Source organism: Mercenaria mercenaria, unplaced genomic scaffold (assembly GCF_021730395.1).
Source record: "Mercenaria mercenaria strain notata unplaced genomic scaffold, MADL_Memer_1 contig_2873, whole genome shotgun sequence".
Lineage (NCBI taxonomy): Eukaryota > Metazoa > Mollusca > Bivalvia > Venerida > Veneridae > Mercenaria > Mercenaria mercenaria.
Window position 1 is genome coordinate 49299 of NW_026460960.1, and position 18939 is coordinate 68237.

The following is an 18939-nucleotide window of genomic DNA, read 5'->3' on the forward strand; positions in this document are numbered from 1 at the left end:
GCCCTTCCCAAATCAAGCATGCATTACCCAGTCTTATCTCTAAGCTGTAAAGACTGTTTAACTTACCTTATTTTGCTGTGTGACATTTAGCGTTGGTGATGCGACATATAACGGTGGGCAAATTTTTGCGACATTTAACGTTAAAGGTGTGTCATATAGCGGCAGACGATTTTGCGTCATTTAGCGGTGGTTGCGACATTTAACGTCAACCTTGTGTCATTTAACGGTAGTTGCGACATTTAGCGGCGTTGCGACATTTAACGTTGCCACACACATCAATACGTCAAATCTAGAAAGTCGACGGGACAATCAGAAATTTCAAATACATTATAAGACTACTCTACCAAAATGTTCAGTTAGGCATTATAAGTAAGTTGCCTTTTCTGAATACTTTTACATTGTGTATCAAATGAGGATGTACATTGATTTTACGTTTTGAACGTCTTTGAACCCATCGAAATATATATCAGTGTTATAGTGTTTTAAAACCAGTTAAAGTGTAAATGAAAAATTCACAATCATAATACTTAGTAGTTTACCAGACAAACATATTTTAGATAAAGTTCAGCTGATTCCCTCTAAGTTACTAACGAATCAGTAAACTGTCATAAAATTGTACGTACCATATTCGGACATTAGTGTTTGACAGAAAGAACCTATTGCATTGAACTAAATAAATCACATAAAGTCCTTATTTGTTAAATAATACATTCGAACAAATGAAAAGACATGACAAAATGTTTTAGGAAAATGTACTTAATTTTACTAATTAATTAAAAAAAATACTTACTGTGTACGAAATATTCATGTTTAGGTATGACCTTACCTTAACTGGCATACATATTAACAGCATGAGGAGATACGTGGGAAATCACTGTTTCATCCGTGTCAACAAACCAACGATTCTTGTTATGTTGCCTACAATAATTACAGATTGCAACGGAATAATAAAATATTTAAAATAATTACGACTCTAAAAAGTAATAATTTAGACGGTTGTAAGAATAAATTAATACTTCAACAAAAGGGCCATCGTGGCCCTATGCAACTGACAAAAGTTTCACAACATAAAATGTCACATTATTTATGGAATCATCCAAGAAGCATTTTTGCGAAATTACTTTAAAATTAGAAAAGGCCTGCAGGTACAGAGGAAAACTGTTCTAGAAGCATATAGGGAAAGCCTGCCGTCACACTCACCTCGCTGGCATATTTTTGATAAATCAAGACGACATGAACAATTTCGTTTGTGGGTCTCTAAACATTTCGTTGAAATAGTTTCAAATTTGGACAAGGGATTTAGTCGAAAATTGTGTTTATATAAGAAGAGGTAATTTGTGGATATTTTTACATTTCTATATCAGCAATATATGTTTTAAACGAAACCAAATTAGGAATATGAACAATCTTGGAAATGGGTCATCCAAGAAATCCTGCTGTGATTTATTTTAAATCGAATGATATTTTTTGTGAGATTAACGATACACCGAAACAATTATTGTTCATAAGTTGACTTTCCACCTTATGATGGGCGGGCACAGAACAACCGGCCTTCCCTAAGCTAGCTGGATAACTTCCTTAAATGAAAATTCATAGCCCCGAGCGACACTGGAGCGCACATCGGTAAGGGGCAAGCGATTCGAAGTCAGTGACCTTAACTACACAGTCACGGAGGCCACAAACTGAAGATGTTTAATGTTCAACCTATATGTATACATACATATAAGTTAAAGGGCCATGCTCACTAAAAGAGATAGATCTTTAGGGGCATTTGTATAAAATGAATTCAAATTCAGACTATGGGTTAAGGAAAGGATTTCTTATTTCAGCGATCAAAACGTTATAAAACCGTCTAGTTTTAGAATTATGCAAGAAGACTTTGGTCTGGCCAGCAATGTCTAACAACAAGAGTTTTGAAATTTCAATTATATACACATAAATAAACATTACATTACCCAATGACGGCAAGGCAGATTTACTAATTAAAATAATTTGAAAATACTTGGTAAGCAGCTATTTTAATAAAAATATTTTGTAAAACTACACAAAATGTATAATTTATATAAAAGCATTTTATGGTTTACCTGCGGCGCCCAGTAGAAATATTGCAGAAAATAATGACATCACAATAATGAAGTTGTATTTGCTTACATCAGAAAGGACATTCTGCTCTTTGTCTCGTATTTTTTCAAGAACATCAGATGAAACGGTATAAAATACACATATTGCTTTGCTTCAGTCTACGAAACAGTTTTTTGATATCATCTTTGTTTAATTTGTACACTAGTGTCCATCTCCTATACAATACTATCAATTTTGAATTCTTCACAATTAAGATTGCTCAACACTGACGGGTCAAATTCCTCAAAATATTGATAGTGGATACCAATATGCTAGTGTCATTATGAACAATAATTACAACAGTGTCCTCATATGTCATATTTGTTGTATCTTCAAGATATTCCATGGTGTGATTATTCGGCTTGTCAACTTGCGTTGGAAAAAAGGACAAAATACACGTATTTAGCATGAATAATAAAAAATATCTGGCCGATTCTTGCGTTACTTATACCATACAACATAGAAAGCAGAAAACACTAAGAAGAGGAGAAACTATGTGTTTGAAATATTTTGCAAAAATTCGAGTGAAAACTCGTATCAAGTTGCCATAATGTGAATATTGTTTTTATAACGGTTATTGCATCTGGTTTCTATTTGAAATATTTTTTCGCAGGATTCATCAGCCTTGACATTTAGACAGATTGTATTATTTTCTTAGAACAGGACATTGTATTCATTTAAATGACGCTATGCCGATGTGTTGATATAATATCTGGGACAAAGATATCTGAATAACGTGAGTTTGTACACTATTACATATTCATAAAGAAATAAGTCCGGAAAGTAAACGCTTACAAAAATTTTACTATATACAAAAGGTTTATGCATTAACATTTTTGGAAATTTGGTGATGGTCTAGTGAATTTTCGTTTTGATGGGTGAGTTCTTCACAAAAATATTTGTGCTATTTTTCTATCTTAATCAGCCTCTTATGTTCATTTTGAAACAATTTCCGCATTCCTGAAGGCGCAGACGTGGATCAGCTAGTAAATGCATATTCAAAAGGATTATCCTCACCGATAGATAAACACGCTCCTTTACGCACAAAAACTATCGTTCTTTGACCTAGCTGTCCATGGTTTACAGACGAATTTCATGAGGCTAAATACTTAAAACGCAAGCTTGAGCGGAAATGGCGTAAATCCAAACTAACAATCGACCATCAACTTTATAGGGACCAATGTGCTACCATGAATAAACTCCTAATTCAGGCCCAAAACCGACTACTTCTCTGATAACGTGAAGTCGTGTGGCACTGACCACATTAGTTTGGCCAAGATAACCAAAAATCTATTAGGAGACAGCCAAGATGCTTCCCGTCCCTCTAACAAATCATCAAAGGACCTTGCGCAGAAGTTTAGTGACTTATTCATCGAGAAAATTGAGAACATTAGGAATGATATTATTTCGCATAGCCAAATTGATCGTGATTCAGTAGACTTGCATTGTTCAGAACACCAAGAAGTAGCAAACTGTCTTATTGATTTGGCTCCTGCAACGATAGAAGAGGTAGAACAAATCATACAAAAATCTCCAAACAAATCCTGCGAACTTGACCCTTTACCAACATGGCTTCTGAAGAAATGTCTCGATGAGCTCTTGCCGCTGATAACAAACATCATAAATACATCAATGGAATTAGGTTATGTACCAAAAGAGTTTAAAAGTGCTAGGATAAGACCCCTGCTTAAGAAACCAGGTCTTGAACCAAACATTTTCAAAAACTACAGGCCTGTATCTAACCTCACTTTCATTTCAAAAAATCTTAGAAAAGGTAGTAGATGCGCGTCTTGAGCGGCACTTGAGTGAAAATAAGCTACATGAGGGACTACAGTCTGCTTACAGAAAATTTCATTCAACTGAGTCGGCTTTGATAAAGGTACAGAATGACATCCTCACATCTCTCGATCAAAATTCTGTAACAGTCCTCGTTTTACTCGATCTTTCTGCGGCTTTACGACACGATTGATCACCAAACACTGTTACACCGGCTCGAACATCATTTTGGAGTCACAGACAAAGCACTTGCATGGATGTCATCATATCTTAGTGACCGCTATCAAACTGTATGCGTTGATGGTGAGTTGTCGACGCCTACGTTGATGAAATACAGTGTGCCCCAGGGATCAGTGCTTGGTCCAAAGAACTATATTATGTACACTAAACCCGTTGGTGCCATATGCAGACGTCATGGACTTCTTCATCATTTCTACGCTGATGACTCTCAATTATACCTATCTTTTAAGCCGATAGAGGCTGTGGCCAGAAGTGAAGCTTTGCGCCGCATTGAGAGCTGTCTGGCTGAAATTGTCTCGTGGATGAATTCCAACATGCTGAAGCTCAATGCTGATAAAACTGAGGTAATGCTATTAACAACTAAGCGTAACTCCAAGTACATTGATGACGTTTCTGTGAAGGTCGGTGATTCTGTGATAAAATCCACGAAATGTGTTAGGAATCTTGGAGCAGTATTTGACAATGGTATGAATATGGAACAACAAGTCTACTCTGTGTGCCGGGCTGGATATGCACAACTTCGCAGAATAGGTCACATCAGACGGTATCTTACCAGTGATGCCACAAAAACCGTTATAAACAGCCTGGTTAATTCACGGTTAGACTACTTTAATGCCTTGTTAAGTGGTATACCAAACAGCACACTTAACAAGTTGCAACATGTCCAGAACACTGCAGCTCGTGTAATCACTAAGACGCCCCGTCGCAATCATATAACACCGGTTCTGAAGGAGCTTCACTGGTTGCCAGTGAATTACAGGGTGCAGTACAAGGTTCCGACCCACACCTTAAAGGCTTTACACAATCAGTCCCCTGCCTACATTAGGGATATGATAGAAGTATATAAACCGGTCAGGAACCTAAGATCACAAGACACGCTGTCACTGGTTATGCCAAAATCTAAAACCATGCTGTATGGCAATCGCAGCTTTTCGTGCACTGTTCCAAAGCTTTGGAACTCCCTTCCTGTCAACATCAGGGAAGCTGACACGCTAGCTGCTTTCAAAAGCCTGCTAAAAACCCACTTCTTTGTACAATATTTTGTTAACTGACCGATACATTGATGTTTTTATCTTGTTTTGAATTATACTTGTTTTCATTCAGGATTTTTGTTAATGTGGAATGCATTATCTTTGTATACGTATTTGTTTGTATTTTTGCAATTTATTCTGTAAAGTACTTTTGAACGTGTACAAGTGCATGATAAGAGTGCTATATAAATGTGGTATAATAATAATAATAATAATATTCCTATGTGTGTGTCGGGTAAAGCGTCTTTTTAAAACAATTCTGCAGTTATATAAACGACGGTGCTTAGTAGCAGCCCTGAGCGCAATGTCCAACTTTACAGTGCTGCCTCAATGGATATCACACCATAGAAACCTGACATGATATCCCACCCAGTCACATTATACTCCAACAAGACTGACTAGTATTAATACTATCCTCCTACATGTAATACTGACTGCCAGGCGAGGAAGCTACTAGTACCATATTTCATGCCTTTAGTATGATACGGCAAAGAAGCGAACCCACGACCTTCCTCACATGAAGCTGGCACTCTACCATTAGGCTGCCGTTGCGGTTTTTCTGCATTCCTAGCTGAATGATTATATAACTAGTCCATTACAGTTTGCAAGCGTGGCAACCGGACGTTTTGCCGAGATGCCTTAACTCTGCACTTGAATGTAATGCAAAATGAGTTGTATGTTACACTTAGTCTTTAGTAATATTTAACACATAAATCTTAGATTCGTTTTTTTTTCTGTTATATAGATACACGTATACGTTAATAAAAGAATGAAATAACTCAAACATAGTACTGACAGTGTACCCATGCATCAATCTGCACTTATAGACATCTATAATCGGTCACCTATGATTTTCATATATTTCTTTAAGAATACGCTGAAAATAAAGCAATAAAGTATACAATTAATTTATTCAATTTCTTATTAACAATATTGCCAGTTTCATTTCATTAAAATATTTGAGATTTGGTAACAACAACAGTTTAAATAACAACGCCACACTTTCCAAAGTCACACTTCCTCTTTGTCAAATTAATATCATTTAATTGCTCAAAAGAAGAATTCGACGTTTGCCACAATAATTGAATCTTCATGATATTGAAATTGACGCCATTAACAAGTGGCAGAATATCGCACAAGGCGTCATTCAGAGATATATCATTTCCATGCGTAGCCGTTTTCAGGCAGTTATTAATGCGAACAGTGGACATACGAGATATTGTTTGAAAGTGTGACTTAGGAAAGTGTGGGTGTTGTTATTCAAACTATTGTTGTTACCAAATCTCAATTATTCTAATGAAATGAAACAGGCAATATTGTTATTAAGATACTCAATAAAATGATGGTACACATTATTGTTTTATTTCAGCGTATTCTTAAAGAAATATATGAAAATCATAGGTGACCTATTACAAATGACTATGAGTGTATTTGAATTTACTTGTCTGAATATATTGCAAAATAAATGGATCTATAAGATTTTCATCAAATATCTGAAGACGCCAAATCGCATACAAATGGTGGAAATGTTTACAAATTTGAAATGTATGCTCAAACGAAGCTATTTCATTTTCACAGTGATTAGTTCTGACAGACAAACATTATTTATATGAATTTTATGTTAATCATTTATGTATCACATTTACATAATATTCATATAATATGACGTTTTTTTTTATATTGTTTACAAGGTGTGTGTTGCTGAAACTATCTTAAAGCATTTCCCTTTTGAAATTTGTTTAAAAAAAACAACCTATTTTTACTGGAGTCAACATTGGATGACTTCTAAATTACTGATCATATGACCTGCAGTTCGAGAAGCATCGGCGTGAAGTGTATACTGTTTCAATTTTGACCAGTAAAAAGGATTTATTCAATTTTATTTCTGTTATAATCATGTCTTGAACAAACTTATCAAAACGTTCAAATTGTAAACAACATATATAATGTTTAGACGCGAGAAATCATTCAAAAGTGTGACAAATGTCATAAGCGATAATATCATGAGAGAAGTATTTGAGATATGATTCAACTTAAAGCCAGATATTTTGAGAATCTGGAATATGTGGATTTTTTGTTCAGCTTAATTTTACATAAGATAGAAAATGTCTTTTTATGAGAAGAAAAAAATAAAATATTTGGATCCGCATTAACTCTGTATTGCAACACAAAGCCCTACCCAAGAAAGATAATATCGTGTTTATGTGCAATAGCTACCAACTATTGGAAATTCATGATATAAACCTAGATAATACACGTATTGCTGTCTGTAAGTAGAGCATATACTTAAAATAAAGCAAAATATTCCGAACAAAGTTTGTGGACGCCGTCTATCCACCAAGGGCGTTCCCATAATACGTCCCGTATTATAGACGGGCGTATAAAAGTGAAGTGCATACAAAAAGGCACTGTACCGTCAAATTTATTTTGAATACAGTCCTGTTTTCTATTTTTATTAAAAGAATAACTACCTTAAATATATTTCAGAAACATTATTTTGATGACAGCAAACTTAATATCTATAATATATTTCAGAATCAATATTTTTATGAGAGCAGACTAACTATCTTTAAAGTTTAATATTTTTCAGAAATATTACTATGGCGAGAAGAGACTGACTATAGAGTGTTTGCCGCAGTCCGAGTCGTTAGCAATTGTCATTGCCTATTTTGTGTACATGTTGGGCATATATTTGTGATACCATGCCTTATTATGATTGTGACATATACAATGAGCTGTAAAAGCACAAATGTTGCTAAAAAGCTACAAGAAACACCGGGGTAAATATTTCAATATTGTAGAATCTGGTAAATAAACGCATATTCGAATATAAGCGCATATCAAAAGTAAGTGCATACGGCCTTATCGTTATTTTGTATGGGATAATAAGCGCATGCTATGCCCTATAATTTTGTCCCGAAAGTAGGCGCATATCCGATTACTGGTAAACAAACAGAAGATGCAGCAAAAAGACGAACAAGAACTTATTAACGGTCGGTATTATACCGTGATAATGATAAATACAGGTGGCAAGTGTTCTAAATTGTTGAATAGCCGATGGGTGATAAAAGATTTTAACGTGTATTGTCTGATAAAATGATAATTGTTTAAGATAATCATGCTTTTGAATAGAAAATGTTTTCAGTAAATGAAAGTAAAAGTTTGAATACCAGAAAACATGTTTGCGTTGTCATAACAGTTTTGTCATTCTTTTGTAAATCTATGAAAAGAATATGGATAAAACCCTACAATTTTAGTGTTGAACAATTATTGAATGGTCCGAGAGATTGAACATTATTTGCAAATTATGTAATTCATTATGATTGTATAGATGCTGTAGGTCTATGCAATAAAAGGAAGTAGTTCACTGCGCACGTCCATGGCCATGTTTTACTTTCGTTTTCTCAACCAAGGTAAGAAATTTTAATATTCCTGATATTATCAAAAATACCGGTAGGCGCACATGGCTTGTCTACAAGCGCATATCAAATATAAGCGCATAGTTTTTGCTTAAGTATAAGTGCATATCAAAAATAGGCGCATAAAAGTGTCACTAAAATTATTATAAGCGTATACGCTTACTTTCCAGATTTTACAGTATCATGACATTTATAAGCGCTTAATATTATAACAAATAGAAATAACTAATTTGGCAAACTTACACATATTATGTGAGTATGTCATTTTTCGACTCCTTGTTTATTGTAAGTTAATAGTCGACGGACGTCGATTTAATCCCAAAACGTCCGAGTAGCTTTACCGCCGTACTTAAATCTGACATATTTGAGAAATGTCCGCTCAGTTCGCTTTTTTGTGGCTACGTTTATAAACCATGAAGAGCAATGCAATCCAAATGACACTGTTATGTCAGATTTATTTTAATACAGTATTAATTTTAATTATACGTATTATTATCATTATATTATATTATAATTATAACTTGACTGCGGGGAATCACATGATCAAAATAATCTCTAAACCAAAATAAATTTATCGATAATATAGGATAGTATTGAAGCAACAGTTGCTGTAAATCTTAAATATAGCCTATCATATGCCAACATAGATGTATCCTAAAACTACATAAATTTCAATCACAATGACCTTCTGATCATCTGACACACTTCAAGAATCTGAGACTTCTTATTTTCCTTAGCGTTTGTAAGTACGGGATATATATCATTATTGTCGACTACATAATAATTTAACAGTTTTCATTAGTCATATGCTAGGCTATGTTTAACTTTCATATCTTATCATGGCAAGAAATTTATTCATGTTCAGTAAATCTTCAAAATATTTTCTTTTTTTTTTTTTTTTTTTTTTTTTTTTTTTGGTTTGAAGATTATTTTGATCATGTGATTCCCCACAGTGAGTAATGTTTTAAGGAATGTCGAGTTATCGTTTTTTCAAAATATCATTATCTGAATCCTCATTAATACAATTAATTCTGATATCATAAAACACAAAAACATGACAGATTAAATTTATTAAATTGCTAGAAAGATAGAAAGAACGCAGAGGACAGTAAGGGAAGTAACTGTTGATTAATGAGAAATGACACATGTTTAAGTACACTCCCTTTAAACTTGCAATACAAAGAAATTTTATGTGTATAAGTATTCATTCTATGCACCGCACTAGTCCTTAATGTGAAAGATACTTGGATATATACAGAACTATAACATTATTTTTCAATGTACCAACCTATATAGGACTCTATACGCAACATTTTATTACCCCGTCATATTCAGACGCAACTCGTGAATTTACTACCTTGACGTATACCCGCCCGTCGTGTATAAATAGTGTTAAAACACGGTTTTGCTATAAATTATTTCTTAAACGAAGTATTGATTAGCTTGACACAACTACTTTTCTACACTCATGAAGAGTTTGTTTTTTCTTTTTTTGTTTCTACTAAGGTTAAACAACCAAATTCTTATACCATAATTATTCTTCTTTTATATTAACGTAACATTTGAATAAACGTAACCAAAATATATGCAAACTTTAATACAGGTCCTCATCCAGTTGAGTTTCGGCATAATCACAGTACATGCACGTGTATTTTTGAAATGCTGGTGATAATTTACTTCGGGTCAACACTTGTATTTCCTTGCGCATAATGATTAATTTGTCAAATTTTAGTTCACTTTCTATACGATATTTTGAGCAAATAAAATAGGGTTATTATACCTGTAGCTCGATCTGGGATGCTGTATTCGGCTCGAGTGGATTTTTCCAGATCGGATCTCATGAAGCGCGCAAGCGCTGAGTGTGATCCGACCTGGCAAAATCCACGAGAGCCGAATACAAAATCCCAGATCGAGCTACTGTTATAATGACCCTTTTATTATATACCTTTCTGTTTGTTGTTTTGTTATTGAACGAAATCTTCAGTGTTTATCGATAATAAAATCGAACGAAGTGAAGTTTTTATGTGGGCTATTTATAGAACTGTGTCAGGTCATGCATATTAATGAAAGTAGTCACTTGACAGGCAGCATACAATACAAAAGGTACAATACGGGATTTAAAAGGTACAATACGGATTTTTTTTGCCTGTTCATATTTAATTGTGAAATACACGCAGATGTTTTACAGAATTTATGTAGGTGTATATAATAAACTTTTTATCATCTTATAGGGCAAAGGCGGTATATATCATCACTATGGACAGCCTGGCAAAATAATATACTCTAAAACAGTGAATAAGTTATCAGCTAACGAAGAAAACAGATTACAGTTAAAGTTCAGGCTTCTAGTTAAAGTTCAGGCTTCTAAATATATTGCACAATAGAAACAATTTCTTATCAGCTTATTGGTTGTGTATATATTGTGCGGGACCACCGCGGCAGCATGGTTAAGGTCACTGGCTACGACTCACTTGTCCCTCACTGATGTATGGGTTTGAAACTACGTTTGAAGGGTAGACTTCTTTTCATGTGATAAATTCATCCAACGGGCTAATGAAACGAAGGTACCCAGGTGTCTGTCTGATATAGAAATAAACCCGGAGGGTCACTCCAGGTCATTCCCGACCATCCAAAGCTGAAAAAATCGCCGACCTAAATTGCGTCGGTCTAACTCTATCCAAACAGGAACAAAATTTTAATATTTCACATGTCGAAAAAAAATCAAAGAGGAAGTTAATAAATTAAAAATATATTGGTTGCAATATAATCCCCGTTTGTCTTCTTAACGTACTGATAACGATTATTCATTGGTAGCACTGACTGATATCACATCGTTTGCCAGGTATTATCAACGTACTTGTGCAAAGTAAACAAAAATTGTCACAAATATTCGTTGTTGAAATTATTACTTTATACAAGTTTTAGATAACGCTTATCACCTAAATGCGCTATGGCCGACATGATGTCCTATCAATAACTGATAACTGATCCATCTTTACAAATATGTGAGCAATGAAATGAATATAACAAGGTGTGGACATTAATATGATCTGAAGGTAAATTGTGTTTTCCTTAAATTTTGCATGAAACTAAATCTTGATTTTGACTGGTTTAGTTAGAAACTTAACTTGGTTTAATTTTTTTTTGTCTTTGCGATATTCACAGTTATTTAACATTTCCAGATTGTTTTATTGTCGTATGTTGCATATAAATACACTAACATATTCGACATTTCGGTAATATAAATGCCAAGCCGTTGTTGTCAAAGAATCCTACATCTATGACTATTAATAGAGTCAAATGTATAAACAGACTACATCTAAAAGAAAAACGTTTTTATTTGCACGCAGTCTTTCTCAAAGTTTAACAACACTGAAAATCATTATACATTGTCAGTACTGTTAATTTGTGACAGACATGTCTTCTATTCTTGAAAATATGCCAGAAGAATAAAGATAATAATGATGTTGTTATCATTTAATAAAACAAACACTCACACGCAAATAAATAATAATTATTTTTTGACTTAATTCTTAACATATTAAGCAAATATTAAAAAGTGTCACTGCCTACCTCTATCTTTGTTTATATCTCTAAAATTATTTTCCATTCATAATTTTCAGGATTACCTGAAAGACAACGGACACCATGGATTTAATGAGTAGAAAAGAGATTATTTTCATATCTATGATTTTTATAGGTATGTGCTTATGTTATGATTCCCCACCCCCCACAACCGAACCCCCCCCCCCCACCCCTCTCTCTCCACTTCGAAATGGGGATGTATTGCTTTGCACCTGTCGGTCGCGTCGGTATGTCGGCCAGTCCATCAGTCGGTCCGTCCGTCAGTCGGTAGTGCGGACGTTTTCCGCCCAATAACATGAGAACCCCTTAACCCAGAACATTTAACTGAGCAAATAAAGTAAATATCCCCTACTGCTTTTAGGGTAAGTAGGGCATGGTTCAATGTCTAGGGACCTGTGCCTTGAAAACGGTTTCTGCCCAATAACTTGAGAACCACTTGACTCGGAACCTTCAAACCTGGAAGCATAATTCGGCTTATAAAAAGATTACTAATATTGCTATAAGATCAGTAGGTAAAAGGTCAAGGCCACAGGGGCCTTAACCTTTGAATGGTGTATGCCCAATAACTTGAGAACCTCTTGATCCAGAATATCTAAACTTAACAGCATAATTTGGCTTATGAAGTAGATGACCCCTACTGCTTTTGGAGTCAGTAACTCAAATGGTTTCTGCTTAATAACTTTAGAAACGCACAAAGTCCAAGTGGGTTGATAAAGTAAATGACCCTTATTGGGACACTGGGTTAAAGGTCAAGGTCACAGAGACCTGAACGTTAGAAACAGTTTCTTTTCAACTTCTTGAAAAAAAAACTCGGTCCAGAACCTTCAAACTTGGTAGCATGATCGAACTAATGAAGTATATGACCCCTATTGTTTCTTATCAATATGTGAAAGGCCACGGTAACATAGACCTTAACATTGAAATCACTTCAGTTTTAACTTTAAGAAGTAGAAGGTTCCTATTGTTTTTTTGGTCAGTAAGTCAAAATTCAATGTCATAGGGGCCTGAATTTTGAAAACCGTTCCTGCTCAACGGGACTGAAAATGGGGGAGTATACGTATTTTGCAAACAGCTCACCTAAATAACTGTCCAGTAAGAACAGTCAGTATTTTAGTTTTATTTTCAACATTATAATTATATTGCGCGCTCAAAATATACATGTAGTGACATTTTTATCTTAAGGGTGGTTTAAATAGTTTTTTTTATTTATCTGAATTCCATTTGTAAGTATGTTTGAATATGATTATCCGTTAGGATCATTTTGATTTACAATGGCTGTGAACATAGGAATCACTGAAGCAGAATCACTGAAGCTGTTATCTCCATTGCTAAGGTTTCCTCCAAAACACATCACTGTTTATGTAAGTATCACAGTAAATATATCTATATTGTTGATGTAAAAATATGATTTTTTATTTCATTAAGGCTGCACTCAAGCAGGTACTCCGACAACCGATCACACTGGCTCTTCCTACTCAACTGTACCCGAGGATTTCAGTAAGTTTTTAAAGAATCTTAATTAATTGTCATTGATAAAAGAAATAATTATATATGATATCTTTGACGAAAACAGACGACACCTTAATGAAGAACACTAATAATTCTTACATTCAAAAGAGCAAGCTAAACCTTGATTAAATTCACATCATTAGTAGTAGTAGTAGTAGTAGTAGTAGTAGTAGTAGTAGTAGTAGTACTAGTAGTATCGTTATTATTATTATTATAATTATCATTATCTAAATCAATGTAATATTAACTAGAGTTAGGTTTTATGTTTGGCAGAGCTTGGTATGTGATTTTTGAAGACTATACCACTACAAATAACATTAAGTATATTGATAAGAATGCTATTATCTGAAGCCCAGTATAGTATACAAAAACTTACAAACTTCTTGATCGGGATCTACATATTCTTTTTGCTAAATTGCAATTAAGTTTCATAAGTAATTTCAGTTTATTAGCGATTTTAGTTCGATAGACAATTTCAGTTTATAAGTAATTTCAGTTTCATAAGCAAAGTCAAAAGCAATTTCAGCTTCAATAGCAGTTTCAGTTTCACAAGCAATTTCAGTTTAAAATCCATAACGTATTAATTAATTCATTGTAAGACTACATTATCTTAAAAGAATGCCTTTGGATCTTACTAGTTTAAAGTCACACCGACATAATCAATATTGTAGAGAAATACCTCAAGAGCCCCGAAACCTTTCAGGGCTTAATAGACCCACTGATCTTCTGTAAACCAATTAAATTGCCTTTTCAAACATAATATTTGCACCCAAAATGAAAATTTCTATCTTACATCAAATTATAATATGAAAACCCCATTGTATCGTGAAAATTTTGATGATTTAGTAAGGATTTCTGAGTATAAACCAACTAAAACCGACACCAATTTTGGAATTGGTTTGAGAAAATGTTTATTCCTTGCATGTTAGTGAAATTTCGTCACTCGAAAGAAACAGTGCTTCAGATCACTGAAACTTTTTAGCTCACCAGAGCACAAAGTGCTCATAGAGGTGAGCTATTGTGACCGGTCATTGTCCGGCGTCCGTCGTGCGTCGTCCGTCAACATTTGCATTGTGAACACTTTAGAGGCCACACTTGTGATCCAATCTTTATGAAGCTTGGTCAGAATGTTAGTCTTGAAAATCTTTGATCAAAATCTGAAACTGGGTCATGTAGAGTCAAAAACTATGTCAGTAGGTCAGATCAAAGGAAAAGCTTGTGAACACTCTAGAGACCTCACTTTTGACCTAATCTTTATGAAACTTGGTCAGAATGTTAGTCTTGATGATCTCTAGGTTAGGTATGACACTGGGTCTTGTGGGATCAAAATCTAGGTCAGTAAGTAATATCAAAGGAAAAACTTATGAACACTCTAGAGACCAAGACCACAGTTTTGATCTAAACTTTATGAAACTTGGTCAGATTGTTAGTCTTGATGATTTCTAGGTCAAGTTTGGAACTGGGTCATGTGGGATTAAAAACTAGAACGGTAGGTCAGATCAAAGGAAAAGCTTGTGAACACTCTAGAGACCACATTTATGACCCAATCTTTATGACACTTGGTCAGAATGTTTGTCTTGTTGATTTCTAGATCAAGTTTGAAACTGGGTTATGTGGGGGTCAAAAACTAGGTCAGTAGGTAATATCAAAGGAAAAGCTTATGAACACTCTAGAGACCACAGTTTTGATCTAAACTTTATGAAACTTGGTCAGATTGTTAGTCTTGATGAGCTCTAGGTCAAGTTTAGAACTGGGTCATGTGGGATTAAAAACTAGAACGGTAGGTCAGATCAAAGGAAAAGCTTGTGAACACTCTAGAGACCACATTTATGACCCAATCTTTATGACACTTGGTCAGAATGTTTGTCTTGATGATTTCTAGATCAGGTTTGAAACTGGGTTATGTGGGGGTCAAAAACTAGGTCAGTAGATAAGATCAAAGGAAAATCTTGTGAACATTTTACAGGCCACATATATGACTCAATCTTTATGAATCTTGGTCAGATTGTTAGTCTTGATGATCTCTAGGTCAAGTGTGAAACTTGGTTATGCGGAGTCAAAAACTAGGGCAGTAAGTCAGATCAAAGGAAAAGCTTGTGAACACTCTAGAGGCCACAATTATGATCCAGTCTTTTTGAAACTTTGTCAGAATGTTAGTCCTGTTGATCTCTAGGTCAAGTTTGAATCTGGGTTATGTGTAGTTAAAAACTAGGTCAGAAGGTCAAATCAAAGGAAAAGCTTGTGAACACTCTAGAGACCACATTTTTGACCATATCTTTATGAAACTTGGTCAGAATGTTAGTCTTGATGATTTCTAGGTCAGGTTTGAAACTGGGTCATGTTGGATCAAAAACTAGGTCACCTGGTCAAATCAAAGGAAAAGCTTGTGAACCTTCTAGAGGCCACAGTTGTGTCCCAATATTTATGAAACTTGGTCAGAAAGTTTGGCTTGATGATTTCTAGGTCAAGTTAAATCCGGGTTATGTGTGGTCAAAAACTATGTCACCGGGTCAAATCAAAGGAAAAGTTTGTGGACACTTAAGAGGCCGCAGATGTAATTCAATTTTTATGAAACTGGGTCAGAAATTTTGTCGTAATCATTTCTAGGTCAAGTTTGAATCTGTGTCATGTGGGGTCAAAAACTAGGTCACTAGGCCAGATCAAAGGAAAATGTTTTCTACACTCTAGAGACCACAACTTAAGTTTGAAACTCATGAGAATTAGTCAGAATGTTTGTTTTGATAATCTGTAGGTCAAGTTCGATTCTGGGTCGTGTGGGGTCAAAAGCTAGGTCGCCCGGTCAAATCAAGGGAAAAGTTTGTGAACACTCTAAAAGCCACAGTTGTAACCAAATCTTTATGAAATTTAATCAGAATGTTTGTCTTGATGACCTTTAGGTCAAGTTTAACTCTTGGTCATGTGGTGTCAAAAACTAGGTCAGTAGGCCGAATCAACTCTGGTGAGCGATTGCCCTCTTGTTTAAAAAATAGTAAAAAAACTGTTACACAAATCACTTCTTTGATTAACGACTAATGCAACATTGTACAAAGGGCCATGATAATCTGCGGTAGATTTTGTACAATCTTAATACAGGTGAACATGGCGTATGAGTCATTTCAATTTCAATTTCTTCCTTATTTTGAATTGGTTTGAACACATATACATTTTATAAACATTTGTCGTTTGAACAACTCTAGCAAGATGAATATTGTCGCTTTCTCGGTGAAAAAATAACAACATTTCAATAGAGGAGAATATATGCATTTCTAGACTAACGTTATAATTATATAATTATATAAATGATGTACACATAACTAAATAGCGGCTTTGGGTTGGTTAAAAAGTATAGGGAAACCCTAAGACTTTAATTGCCACTTAAGAATAGCAAGTGTCAGTTGAAAGTTGAACTCTAACTCATCATTCAGCAAAGGGAGTACATGTAGGTGTGTTTGAAGAAAAATTGTAAGGAAATAAAACCTACATAAAATTACAATTTTATTGAAAGAATCACATTTTAATGTCAGTCCTTCAACTTCAGAAGCATAAGAATAAATTTAGTAGCAGCACCAGAATACATAGTGGTACATTTATATTAAAGCAGATAAAGTATGTTTCGTTACGTTAAAAACTTTGACTCGTAGATTGAGTATATTTTTGACATTTTACTATTTTATTTTTGTCTTTTTATCGCCCGTCATTCAAACTCACCGAAGCAATTATTACTTACTAAGTGTATAATTTACAGTATTTTAATATATGTTTCAGATGGTACAGTCTGTAGATTTCACATTTCTGATTCTGATGCAAATGACATCATAAAAGTAAACCCGGGTAATGATAAAACTTCAGAATATTTCAATATTGAACTGTCCGGAAGTGGAAATGATGTATGGGTAAATGTAACAGTTAAGAAACCCCTTGACAGAGAAACACTGGTAAGTAAAATAAATGTATTGATTTAGAAAGAAAGTAATGTCGATGTTTTATAAATGTGTACAATCATGTGATGACATATATACGCAGAATTCCTTTCCGAATTCTGGGTCCGAACTTTATTAGACGGATAAATGGCGTTAAACCATGATTTTTGGTTCATGAAATGTGCAGAACTATGGTAATGTAAGTTTACATTAATGTTAGCCTCAAAATGTTTTAATGTTTGATATTAATCTATAAATTAGATTTTCTGCAGTATACATATCGCAAAAACACTTTTAATGTTTAGACCAGGGTTTTAAAAATATTTTACACTTTTTGCTTCGGAAAATACCATTGCTTTCAAAATCTACACTGTCCTTTTACACTGTTTGTGTATATTTCAAGGAAAATATTCAAAATAAAACTGATGTTTTCGTTTTATTTTCTCGTCGTTTTCAACTCATGATATCAAAGGCTCTTCCTTGAAATGTACATCATTTTGTTTTTCCAGCTTTGTTCGTCAGTTTCCGAATATTTTTGAAAATAAATCCGTCTCAAAAGTTTAAAGGAAAACAAGTTATATTTGAATTATTTATATGTGTTGTTTTCTAGGGTCAACTTACCCGACTATCTTAATTGTTATTTCAGGGAAGCGTTCTGAAGATAAGCCTATCTATAACAGACAACCAACACAATCAGGTAATACTTTACGAAAACGATTTTCAAAAATGTTACAGATCTGAAATAGACTGTCTTCAGGGAAATGAAAACAAAAGGAAAATGTGTATAATTATGTGGACCAGAAAGAAGAAAAAACAAGCGATTGTCTGGTGGTTAATGTGTCAAGCATCATAGGATCGAGCCCTGCTGTGGTCACGGCCGCACCTCATGTTATTTTAGTTCTATTTTCTTGGGGAAGAAGACGTGTCAATGATTCCTATAACCTTTTAGATTTTATCACATAAATTGTTTTACACAAATTCGCTGGTCCTGTTTAACAGCCGTGCAATATTTTTTTTATCTGTGTGCGGAAGAATTTGATAAGAATAATATCAATGGGAACTGTCGGCGGTACATGGTAGACAATGTTGCAAAGCTAAAAGCATCTGTAAAATAAACTTTGTAAATAGTTACAAACAATCTAAAGGACAAGAAATGCATGGTGAAAGCCGAGTTTATATATAAAAGCCATCTTCAAGCATTTCATGATGCTGGCAGAATTTTTAAAATCGAGAGATAATTATGTCAGATTTTAGTTTAAGAGAGTCAGCAATTAAAGTGCTTACACTGTGTTGAATAACTAATTTCTTATGCATCCTAAGTTTAAGATATAAAAACAT

At 34.3% G+C, this 18939-nt stretch overlaps 1 protein-coding gene across 1 annotated transcript; it reads left to right on the top strand.

Moving 5' to 3' along the window:
* Positions 1-11471: 11471 nt before the first annotated feature.
* LOC128552523 (uncharacterized) lies at positions 11472-18298 on the top strand (the record flags this gene model as incomplete). The annotated part of the gene is given in 5 exon segments (XM_053533569.1): positions 11472-11643; positions 12211-12287; positions 13598-13669; positions 17447-17616; positions 18248-18298. Coding segments are annotated over 4 exon segments (345 nt in total), but the record flags the coding sequence as incomplete, so codon positions are not given.
* Positions 18299-18939: the final 641 nt, after the last annotated feature.